Genomic DNA, 11,957 nt, shown 5'->3' with positions numbered 1-11,957 from the left:
TTTTACACTAATGCATGGGGGAAATCCCCAGAACACTAGTGTTTGATTATGAATGGAGATTGCTTTGGAGTGAGAGGGGTGGTGTCCACAGGCTAGCAAAGAAAACTTGGAGGTCTTGGCTTGGTCAAAGCACTTTAACCCACCAGTGCTCAGTGCTGTTTTTTAATAGTCCACAAGGGTTAAAAGACTAATTCCCATCAAGTATTTCAGAAATGATTTCTGCAGCAAAAATATTGTTGAAAAGTATTTATTTACACTATAGTCATAAACCATTATCTGAACTTCAGTTAGTGGTTTTACATTAGATCATTTATTTTTCCACAACTATTAAGAGCTAATAACCAAACAAATCAGCTCCAGCAACATTATGTACATTCTTATCAGAAGTTTGACTACAAAGGTAACACTTTTAAGTCACAAAACAGAGCATACAAAAATATACTTTCTAAAAAAAATTCCAAATATTAATAAGCAGAAATATACAGCCATACTAAACCCAGGCATAATTATTTTTTTCCATAGTAAGGCAATCCATTTACATGCAGACCCTGTCACATTGTCTACATCACACAAGGCACCAAGGACAATTCCAACACAATTGCATGCATCCTAGTTTCAGAGAATATATATACAACCCTCTTAAATAAGTTAATCTCTGACCCATTTCAAGAGATCATAAATGCTCTAATTTTTTTTTCCCAAAGGTTCTGAACTTGGAGAACAGTGTACATCAAAAATACACAAAATATGAGTGGATATACACTGAAAAAATAGTCTACATTTCTCAACTCATAAAGGAGCAGATATTGCTATGTCTCTCCCATCACATTGCACTTCTATTCTCTGAGTTTATAATACATATTGCTTAAAGGGTTGAGACGACTAGATAAGCTTTGATTCATTGTTCTAGGGCCACATAATGCGGCATAAAGGCCATGCTTCACTTATTGTACAGCATCCCCCAAATCAGTCCCAAGCCATAAAGTGCATATCAGTTTTGCATGCCTTTCTTGCTGTCCCTGCTTGAAGGAATCAGCATCTCCCAACCTACTGCTGAAAAAGTCTTAGATCAACTCTGGCATCCAGGGTCAAAAACCTGTAATGGGTTGAAATAAGGGGAAGGGCGAGCAACCTAGTCAAACAACCCTTTGAAGCAGGGTGGGACCTCATTCCTGTTGGCCAGGCCCTCCCAACCCCCTCGGACCTCCCCATTGCCTTGGGGTGATAGTCAACTCACCTAAGAGAGACCAAAATGGGCCAGGTTTTAGGAAGGACTTGCTTCTAACTGAACAATGGGGTAGTGCTGGGCGCCACCAAAGCTCTACCCAACAAAGGGAGGTAAGGGCAGGGAAGGGTGGTAGTGTTTGTCCTGCAGTTCGAGTGGACAAAGGGCCTCTGGGCCTCAAGGAGCTGGTGTGTCAGCCTGAGTCTAGTCTCAGGGTGTCCTGGTCCTAGAGGCGCAAGGGGCCAGTGGCCCTCCGCCAATAGTGCTGCTGCTGTTGCTGCTGCACAGGGCGCCTCCAGCCTGTGTACCCCCGGTGCAGGAGGCCGTGGAGGGGGCCGGCACCGACGTGGAGGGGCCGCTGCTCTTCCGCTCCTTCTGTCTCAGGTGGATCTTAGTGTGGCGTTTTCTCTCGTCACTCCTGGCAAACTTTCGGCCACAGTAGTCACAGGCAAAGGGCTTCTCACCGGTGTGGGTGCGGATGTGGGTGGTAAGGTGGTCACTGCGGCTGAAGTTGCGCATGCAGATGCGACACTGGAAGGGCTTGTGCCCGGTGTGGATTCGGATGTGCCGAGTCAGCTCGTCGGAGCGGGAGAACCGCCGGTCGCAGCCTTCTGCTGGGCAGGGGTAGGGCCTCTCGTGTACGGGCGTCTTGCTAGGTCTGTTGGGGTACTTGCGAGGCCTCAGAATGGGCCGCAGTGGCAGGTGGTGTGGGTTATAGGCTGCGGCGGCGGCCACGGCTGAGCTGCTGCCAGGCAGCCGGGGTCCCTCACTGCCTCCACTGGCTCCTGGGCCTGTGACCCCAGCACTGGGGCCCCCCAGGGTAAAGTTACGAATGGTAGAGAGTGGAGTAAGTGGAGGGGGGACCCGAAGGGTGTCCAGGGGGCAGGGAAAGGGCTTGCGGTCTGGGCCAGCCGTACCATGTAGGTCTCTCTGGCACTGAGATGGAAAAAATCCAGAATAGTCTGGGATCATGGGGAAGAGACCAGGGTCCGTGGCTGGCTTCGGGGACGGATAGGAAGGAGGTGGTGGGTAGGCCAGAGAGGAAGAGGTGGCAGTGGTAGACGGCAGGAACGCAGTGGGGTCCTGGTAGAGGTCTCCTGCACAGCCAGAGTAAGGAGGAGGAGGCGGTGGTGGAGAGTAGAGGTGGTCCAAGTCAGGCTGGGTCTGGGACATGGTGCACACACCCAGGGGTCCTGTGGCCAGTGGGTTGGGGGAGGCAGAGTTGACGCTGGAGGAGGCTGTGGTCGAAGCTGGGGAGGTGACCCCTTGCAAGATGCCTGCGCTCACAATATTGATGATGCCTTCTGGATAGCAGCTGGCACCAGGGTACTGGGGATCAATGGAGAACTTGCCCATGTAAGTGAAGGTCTGGTTCCTGGGTGCAGAGACAGGAGCAAAGCCACTGGGGTATGAGAGATCCAAGGACCTCTTCTCTCCAGTCATGTCAATGTTGATCATGCCATCTGAGGAGGGAAAAGGCAGAGTGGAGGTGGAGTAATGAGAAGGCAGCCAAGAATCCTTTCTCACCCCCTCTCCCGCTGATCCACTCTCAAGACCCAGGATCCCAGCACTGTACAGCTGGGGCAAAGTCCAAAAGTGGGCAAATTGATACCCAGAGACAGAACAGGCTAGCCCAAGCTCCTATTGTGGCAATCAGTGACAATCTGGGACTCAAGAACTACCTCCAGAAAAGCAGAATGATCTCCCAACTCTTCTCTGCCAGCCATCTGTGGCTTTAGTCCCAATAAAAACACCCAATAATAGCAACAATATAAAAAAAATTTCCCCTTCTGCCCCGAACTTCTCTCCCTCTGTTTTGCTGGGGTCCCAAGGCTGGAGGACCAGGACAGATGCCACCCAAGAATCAACCGATCCAAGCCCGTGCCACCAAGATGGTAAACTAAGAAGAAAGTACAAGAGGGAGGGTCGGTCTCCTGCTGCTCCCCATCCTTCTCTCCTCCCCTCCCGCTGCACGTCAGCTGACGGCTGCAGGAGGGAACCAGGAGAGGAAGGAGTCTGTAGGTTTCCCTTCCTTCCCAACCTTCTCTTCATTCCCTGACTTCTGCGTGTCCCCGCCTCAGCTGAAGGCCAGCGGCCGGGCTTCGAGGAAGGCGCGGGGGCCGCGGGAGACGACTTTCCACAGTATCGCCAAGGAAACCGGCGGCGCCGGTGCCCCCGCGGGCCTCCCTCTACAGTCCGGGGGCTGCTTCCCGCCGTTGCCCGCCCTTCTCCATCACCCACTCCCAGCCTCCGTCGGCCGGAGCCCCCGCCTGGCTAACCCCCTCAACTTCGCGGGAGGCGCGCAGGTGGGGGCACGCCTCCAGGCCCCAGGAGGAGAGCGCTCCGAGATTTCCTTGGAGTCGGCTCTGCCAGGGAGGGTGCTATGGACGCTTTCCTCTGGCGCTTCTCCGCCACAGGGCTCTCCAGACGCGTAGCTCTCCCCCTGGAACCCTGAACTTTATCGTCACTTTGTCCCTATCCCTGGAAAGGGGAGATGGAAGCGCCGCCGGCAGAAGGGTCTGCGCAAACCTCACAGCCGGGATGGGTGCCTCTTCCACCTCCATCCCTGCGCTTGGCCGGGGCTGGGCCCGCCGGGGCGCACGCACGCTGGTTTGCTGACAACCTGGCGAATCTGCCCGCGTGCCCAGCTTCAGCTCCCGGGTCCCTACTCTTGCCGGCTCCCCCTGCACCCATTTCCAGTCTTCAAAGCCAGTGCAGTTGGCACTGTCCACCTCTAGCCCCAATCCTCTCCTCTGGTTCCCGCACACCCACTGCACCCCACCCACCACCTCCCAGCCGCGCAGGTCCAGGTCTGAGAAAAAGACACGCGGCTTACCTCCGGCCACTCCGTTCATCTGGTCAAAGGGACCTCCCAGTTCAGCATTGGGAAAGATGGTCACCGACGTGGCGGCGAGGTCCTCCACCGGGTAGATATTGTCAGACAGCTGGTGCACAAAACCACTGAGAGTTACTGGGATTTTGTCTACGGCCTTGGCGGTCATCATTTGCTCCTCGCACAACCTGGAGACCCAACTCCCTCGCTACCTGGAGTGTCTGAGAAGCCGTTTTGGAGAGAGTTGGACTGAGCCTGGATTCGTATCTCCTTTCGCCCTCCACAATTAAAAACCACCACCAAAAAAAAAATTAAACAAAAAATCCAACAGAAATAAAAGTAGCAAATAAGTTGCTGGATTTTTTTTTTTTTAAGAAAGAAGAAAAATGTCTATTTGCCACTGACTCTCTCGGCTGTTGGGAAGCCAGGAGTTGCTGGTGTAGTGTTATTATAACAGTCAGTGTATGCCCTCGCCGAGCTATTAATCAATTGCTGCTCCCTCAGTTAGACGGAAAGTGTTGCTCTAAGTATTTATGGGCAGGTCTTCAATGCCCGTGACGTCACTGCCCATATATGGACTGAGGAACAGGGCTGGGCCAGGCGGCTTTTGCCGTCACATGGCTGATTTGCATACGGGCTCCGCCGGTCTCCCGGCTTGCAGCCGCCAGGGATCCGCCGGGGTCCGCGGCGCGCGGCCCGAGTCGCAGACCTGGTCCTGGGCGAAGGCCTCGGCGGGGAAGGGACGCTTTACGGACCCCGGTGCGGCCACTGCAAGAGAGCGAGCCGCTCAGAGCTGCGGCTTGGCCTCCCGGGGCGGGGAGGAATTCCGGTTCTCCCGGACTTTCCAAAAAAGGCGCAGATCCGGTGCCGGCGGCTCCGCCTCCCCAGCCCTTGTTTGGGAGCCATTCCGGAAAATTAAACTTCGGAAAGAAACCAAGCCCAGCCGAGACACTGTAGTCAAACCCCTACTCACTTTCTTGGCAGCTCAAAACCGCAACCAAAAGAAGGCAGCAAAGAAAAAAAAAAAAAGCTACACGCATTCACGGAAGCTGACTGCTTTTTTCTGAATTACTTGGTGGAAAGAAGTGGCTGGTGATAAGAACGAATACGATATTGCTTTTTTGGAAAGTCTGTTCTATTTATACAGGAGCGAAAACGGAACAGTTTGGGGTTGTTTATTTGTTTAAGTATTTTGGGCACCTTGGGGTTGGGGGGGACCCTAGGAGAGGGAGAATAAATGGGGGGAGCTTCGAGAGAAATCCTCAGCAGAGACACCCTCCTTCCTCAGCCCGCGCGCTCCCCGCCCCCCTTCAGCTGCTGCGCAGAGCGAGCGCCCTTCCCGGCGCGTCTGGGCGGGCGGCTGCGTGGGGGCGTCCAGATGGAGGCTTGGACACTCACCCTGCCCCGGCACACACACACTCACACTCACTCCACTTCCGCTACACACTCCCGCCCCCGCTGCCCTCTTCACACACCCACTCACACACCTTACGCTACACACCTCCCTGTTGACAGTATGCGCCCGTGCGCCCGCCTCCCCAACAGGGTGCCTGGGCAGCAGAGCGGGCGCCCAAGCTCGCCGGAAAGGGTACTCTGCGAGACACTGTCTTCACCTTCACCGCTTGTCCCGGCTGTCACAGAATCCCCAATCCCCGACAGCCCATGCTCCAAGGGCGCGCCCTGCCCGAACTCGAGTGAGCCATGATACACACACACTAGGAGGAATATTCTCCTCCCTTGCTACGAGACACCTCCGTGAGCCCAGCGCGATCGCCAATGATAGCAAACAGCGTCTCCAATGCTAGTTTCAAGCCGCCATCACCCCAGATGCGTTTCCGTTTGCGAGTAAAAAGGAGACACCAGTGGAAACCTTTCTGTTTAGTTCCCAAAGCAATTTTTAAAAACTTTTCAAAGGTTCAGCGGGAGGCAGGTTCTGGCTTTCTGGGCTCACGCTTCCACCTCCCAGCGCGCCCCAGCCCTCTCCTGGGCTGGTCAGGCCCCCTCCGGAGGCTGGTTCTGGGCCCCCAAGCCCCGCGCGCCGCTGCCTGCCTACCCCTTGGTCGTTTGTGCAGGCGAACTGTCCTGGCCCTTTCCCGCTCCAAAGCTAGGGGAGCTAGGTAGGGACAGAGAACAGGAACAACTTCGCGGGCCTGGTGCGTCCCTTTTCTATCCACCCCCAGGCCCGGAGCGATCGAGGCGGGCAGGAGCCACAGCGCCACGCCGTGGACGGCGCGCGGCTCTGCAGGCGGCTGTCTGGCCGCTCACCTGCCGCGGCCGCTGCGGGCAAGCAAGCTCCCACCCGGCCCCCCGAGCGGCTGTCAGAGTCTCCGGGGAGACCGGGAGCCGCCTCTGCTCCTCCACCTGAGCGCTGCCTCTCCCCCTGCCCGCCAACAAAGCTGGTATCTGGCGGCCGGCCATCTCTCTGGCTTCCAGCGCCCAGAGCAAATTTTGGAAAGTTTTTCGATCTCACTGCGCGCTCTTTTCCAATTGGGGATAAAAATAAAAGGGAAAAAGAAAGAAAACACAACAAGGTTAGCACCCGTGTGGGTACTTCACGCCCAGCAAAACCGTGCAAAGTCTCTTTTCTTATAAAAAAGAAGAAAGCTGCGCTCTTACCACGTGTGCCAGCCCGCTTCGCCTGAGTTCGGGCGGGTCCCGCGGTCCCCGCGCTGACCATGGGCAAGACGACGTCTCGGAGGGGAGCCCGACTCGCATCTCCAACCCTGAATCCGAAAGAAGTGGGGGAAGCCGAATTATGCAAATGTAGATCCCGGCGGAAGGGCTCGGGTCGGCCCCCGCCGGCCCCCTAGGTGAGGCATCCACCGGAGGCAAGCACGCGCCGGGCGACTGCTGGCCCTTCGCTCCTCTCTCCCGCACGTGGGCGGGCAAGCCGGCAGGCGGGCGACTTGTCCTGGCCGTCCCGCGGCTGGCGCTGCTGCCAACCCTGCAGGCGGTCGCCAGGCGCCGCCCTGAAGGGGAGCTCCTGGACACCCAAGTGACGGGCGAGCAGGGCACGGACGGCAAGGCGCCGGCCGGGGGCGTTTGTGTCGAGTGGGAACCGCGCGGTTTGTGGCTGCCACCCTTCCCCGAGGAGGAGGCCCCCACCAAGGAGTCTTGAAAGCACGTAAGAGTAAATGGGAGTGACTGACCCTCTCAAATTCTTCGGAGCTTTTCAACGACTCACACCTCCCCTAAGAGCCGCGCTGCATGAAGTCAGTGGTGCGCTCTGAGTCGGGTGGGGGCGGAGGCCAGGCAGGTTCTCCGGAGATGCCTGGGGCCAGTCCAGGGAGGCCTCTCCTAAACCTCCGCTGGAAACGGGTCAGTAGATACTTTCTGTAACCTCTCTCTCTTTTTAGTCTCTTCAAGTACAAACTCTTAAATATGGGCAGTACCCGTAATGGAATAAAATTAAGGCGCACTCATTTCAAGCCAAACACCTTGTGAATAGGTAATAAGTTCAGAAAGCTAAAGCGACTTGCCTAAAGTTACGCAGCTGGTAAGTGGTGGTGTTCACACTTGCAATCCAGTCTTCTGAATCCAAGTTCAGTGCACACTGGTCGCTACATCATGCCCTCAAGAAAACCCAGTTCCGGAAAGTGAACCGTTCCTGAGGATTGGGAACCTGACTGCCCACTAGGGAAAAATCAGCTCACCTTCACCAATTTCATCTCCTTTCTTTGGCATTTCTGAGGAAAGGAAAGCTGAGGTCAGTGCTTTCTTAGGGCGAGGGTGAAGGGGCTGTCCTGGACATGACTCCTCCCCAACATAAAGGGAGAATTTAAGTTCTTGGGCTTTCCTGACCACCCATTCCATTCCACGGTGGAATGATTGGGTTGGCACTAAGCCAGCCCCTCATTATCCTTCCTGGGAACAAGAACAGATGACAGAGAAAGTACAAACTCTAAAGGTGTTTATTGAGCAAGGCACTGTGCTGGGGTGAGAGGATAATGTGGGAGTTGAATGCAAAGCTATAGCATGGTCCCTATTGCAAAGCACTGGAACTTTTGGTTTTGATCAAAAACTTAAGACCTTTCTTTAAAACAGAGTTGCCAAAATGCTCAAGTAAATGGGGCGCTCCGGATGTATCAGAGTTGTTTAAAGAGTAGCAAATCAACGCGATTCCAGTTTGCCTTGTCGGGATTCTGGAAGTAAAGTAGCAAGGCCCCAGAGAAGCCCTTTGGAGGCTTGTCCCTGGGTTGGGAAGAGGTGAGAAGCGACAAGCCTGGAAGGAAACCTAAGGGTCCTAGATGGCCCCCTGTGGCCCGTCCCGCGTGGTTTTCAGCTTTCATTCTCAAACTGGCTGTTCTCATTCACAGTGTAGTAACAGGATCACAATCAGCCATGAGTGATATCTCAAATGATTCGTTAACATCTGCATTTTGATTTATCAAGAAACATTTTTGTACTTCCTGACAGACTCTGCCTATTGTAAGATCTTTTTTGTTCACTTCCATACTCATATGACAAGTGGGAGACAAAGGAGTGTCAGAATTTCGCTTAACTGTGGACATGCATGAAGGTGTGGATCCTGAACGGGAATGGCATAGAACATTCGAATCTCAATGAAAATCAGGCCTACTGCCAACTTTGTCATCCAGCCAACGTGCCCTTGTCAGCTGAAAGACATTCCTGAATGGCTCCTTCCAATCTGCATCTCACCACTAACCTGGTTATCCCTGGGACTACAAACCAAGCCCAGGTTATGCCAATCAAAATTGTTGTGAAGCCAGAGGAAATCATTGCTTTGCAACAGTCCAGTGTGCAATCAGAGTCATTATGTCATTGCCACAATAATCTGGACAGGATATAAAAGTTCTACACTCAGTGCGGCGCCTGTACCTCAGCAGGCAGGGCGCTGGCCACATACACGACTCTGGCCGGTTCCAACTGGTCTGGGCCACCTAAAACAATGACAACTGCAACAACAACAACAACAAAATAGCCAGGCATTGTGATGGGCACTGTAGTCCCAGCTACTTGGTAGGCTGAGAAAAGAGAATCGCTTAAGCCCAAGAGTTTGAAGTTGCTGTGAACTGTGATGCCACAGCGCTCTATCCACAATGACAGCTTGAAACTCTGTCTCAAAAAAAAAAAGTAAAAAGTTCTAGACTGTTATTTTGTAGAAGCAGCAGCACTGGCCCAAGCAGCGGGTGCTCAAGTTCCCTTTAGATATTTCTGGAGCATCTACTAGGGGTCCAGCACCACCCAAGCCCTGAGCATACAATGGTGACTAAAACCAGGTCTGGTTTCCATCCCCATGGAGCTAACATAGTGCATCACGCAAATAATTACAATGATAATTTTTGAACCCAATGAATAAAACAAGACGTGAATTTGATGGTTCAGTGGTAGAATTCTTACCTATCAATAAAAAAAAAAAAAAAGACAGAGGACTCCGAGGCAGTTGAGGAAGACTACTCTAAGTAGCATCTGAAGGATGTGGAGGATCTGAAGAATTGGGAGAAGAGTTGTAGAAAGAGCAAGCAAGGGAGAAAAAGCAGGTATTGAAAGGCCCAAGGTGGGAGGAAGCAAAGCCCATCTGTGGAGTAGACAAAGTCCAGTGTGGGTGGAAACTCTCAAGGTTGTCTTCTATGTTTATTGACATCAGCATTGTGTCTCGGTGACAGTCTTAATGAAATAACATTCCTTAGTTGTCTTTTTCTCAATAAGGAAATGACAGACAATGTGGATTTTGTCCCATTTAAAATGAACAGAGCACATAAGTACAGCCTTTCTAGTAGAAATACATCATGTCCGATCTACAGATCACTTTACCATTGCCAGCAAAAGATACAAAACAAATCAATGCGTCATTTATCATGATTGGTTAGGATAGGTACATATCAACCTGGCATCCAGGTTAATAAGTGATAGTTTGTCAGGCTGACCATAAAGGCACAAAACATAATTTCCATGCCAAATCCTACTTTTTTACATTTTTTAATATTTCAGCTTATACATTTAGTTTATTACGTCTAATTATATGAAAGACTAGCTGCTATACCCAGGGAACCCAGGGATTTTTATGCACATGTCACTAGCCTGCTGATATCATCAGGTTATAGAAAGCAATTTTTCTTTTTCCAAATAATATCAGAGTTCTTATAGAAGCTCTGATTTTATGTTGACAAAAGGACCAGGCAACTCAGTGCATCCAGTTATCAGAGCGGTTGTTTCAGAGAGTTGAAACCAAAACAGAAGAAAAAACAATCAAACATTTTATATTTCAGCTGAATAATGCTGATAAGAATAGTCACTGTTTCGTAGGTTTTGGTTAAGATTATGGGCTCTGGATGTCCATATGGCCTGGATTCAAATACTGTGGTCCCGAGTTCAAACCCTAACTCCGTTACTATCTGGCTTTGTGTTCTTAAATAAGTTCTGTAACTTCTTTGTGCCTCTGTTTCTTCATCTATAAAGTGAAAAAAATGATCAGAGGATTGTTTTGAGGATTAAATATGAGAATATATGTAAAAGCCATAGCACACTGCTGGTACATAGTTAAGTATTCATGAATTGTTATCCATAAAATTTTTAAACTTACTGACTGCCCACTCCTCACTGAACACTTTACTATGTTTTTCTAGGTTCATTGCATTCCTCCTCACAACCACCTTGACAAACAGGGCTCCCTCCCCCCCATTTTACAGGTGAGGGAACTAAGCCTCAGAGAAGATACGAAGCTTGCCCAAGTTCACACAGTAAGTTGCAGAACCAGAATGTAAACTCTGTTCTCTCAAACAGCAAAGGGCATGTTTCAAGTACATAACGTGATGAGCAACAACCCAAAGCAGAAAAAACCAAAACGGTAGCTACATTTGGTATTGGTATATGAAGTACTCATGATAGTTTTTCTCCAAAATTCTGAGTTTCAGTTTTCAAAAATACTGATAATACCATTAGTGAGGAGAAGAAAAGGGGACCCAGAAGGCAGAGGTTATGAGCATGTGATTTAAGCCAAGCTATACCTTTGTGGAAAAACGTCACCTAACCTTGGAAAGCCAAGTTCCACATTACTAATAATCAAATTAACATAATACTCCCCCTCAGAAGATCAAAATGCATAACAATAATAGCGCTATTGTTTCTCCAAGGAGGTTTGGGAATGTGGATTAGAAATTGAAAATTTAGGCAGAGTGGGTTAATGCAAAATCTTCACTAATCCATGGTCACCTATAAAAGGTAGAGACAGGGCTCCACATGTGGCCTTCTTAGCCTTAGTGCAGTTCCTATAGGAGACCTGCCTGTGAGATCTCCTCACACACTCCATATGCCATTGCTTTCTCAATTCAATCATCAATCCTCCAAAGGCAGGAACCCTGGAATTGTGCTTCCTGTTTATACTCCAGTCAAACAGAGTTCTGGGTAGGAATCTAATACGTGCCTTTCCAGCCGTGAGATGGATTGAGACCAAGGCTGCCTGAATTTTCATACTCTATCTTGTCATATAACTCCAGATTAATTCTACCCATCCCTCTGCAGGCTGTGTCTACTCGTTTTTTTGAGAGGTGTTGTATTGCAGAGCAAAGGCCATTACCTTAGAAAGCATCCTCTGAATGGTTTGTTCTCAGATATTTCCTTTTGCAGAGGTTTCAATGTACAATAGGGAAAAAAAGAAAAGTAAAAACTGAAAAATCAAAGACAGATAAAAATAAAGAATAAAATGATTAAATTAAATAAATCAATCATTCAATTCTGAGAGGCCATCCTCTACTTTGAGCATAGTGAATGCTGCTGGTGTCACGGCAGCCGACAGTGAGGCCGACTGAAGAGAGGTCAGCTCAGCTCTGCTCTTTCCTGACACTTGCCCCCACCGTGTACTCGTGACAGATGCTGGGCATTGTTTGCAGCCAAGAGAATGAAAAGCACTCAGGGCAAGGAGTCCCAAGACCTCCTTTC

General features: G+C 50.8%; 1 protein-coding gene across 2 annotated transcripts; it reads right to left on the bottom strand.

The window, feature by feature from the left end:
* Positions 1–231: 231 nt before the first annotated feature.
* Positions 232–6,907, bottom strand: EGR2 (early growth response 2). Of its 2 annotated transcripts, none has more exons than XM_053585795.1 (3): positions 6,675–6,907; positions 4,062–4,170; positions 232–2,688 (listed from the first exon to the last, which is right to left on the bottom strand). In XM_053585795.1, exons 1-3 carry the CDS (start codon positions 6,771–6,773, stop codon positions 1,436–1,438), a joined length of 1,461 nt encoding a protein of 486 aa, XP_053441770.1. In that variant the 5' UTR covers positions 6,774–6,907; the 3' UTR covers positions 232–1,435. The 2 variants fall into 2 exon arrangements, with proteins under 2 accessions (XP_053441770.1, XP_053441772.1); XM_053585797.1 differs by lacking the exon at positions 6,675–6,907 and adding an exon at positions 4,271–4,530.
* Between the last annotated feature and the right edge of the window lie 5,050 nt (positions 6,908–11,957).

This window comes from Nycticebus coucang, chromosome 3, assembly GCF_027406575.1.
Source record: "Nycticebus coucang isolate mNycCou1 chromosome 3, mNycCou1.pri, whole genome shotgun sequence".
NCBI lineage: Eukaryota > Metazoa > Chordata > Mammalia > Primates > Lorisidae > Nycticebus > Nycticebus coucang.
Note: the sequence above shows the minus strand (reverse complement) of the source record. Positions and strands in the feature narration are given on the sequence as shown.

What these genes read in the sequence shown, in the direction of transcription:
- EGR2 (XM_053585795.1), bottom strand. Translation starts at nt 6,773, where the DNA reads ATGCGAGTCGGGCTCCCCTCCGAGACGTCGTCTTGCCCATGGTCAGCG. An exon ending in GAAGCGGGCTGGCACACGTG is followed by an intron (nt 4,171 to 6,674) that starts GTAAGAGCGCAG and finishes TTTGTGCACCAG; the next exon opens with CTGTCTGACAATATCTACCC. An exon ending in GATGAACGGAGTGGCCGGAG is followed by an intron (nt 2,689 to 4,061) that starts GTAAGCCGCGTG and finishes TTCCCTCCTCAG; the next exon opens with ATGGCATGATCAACATTGAC.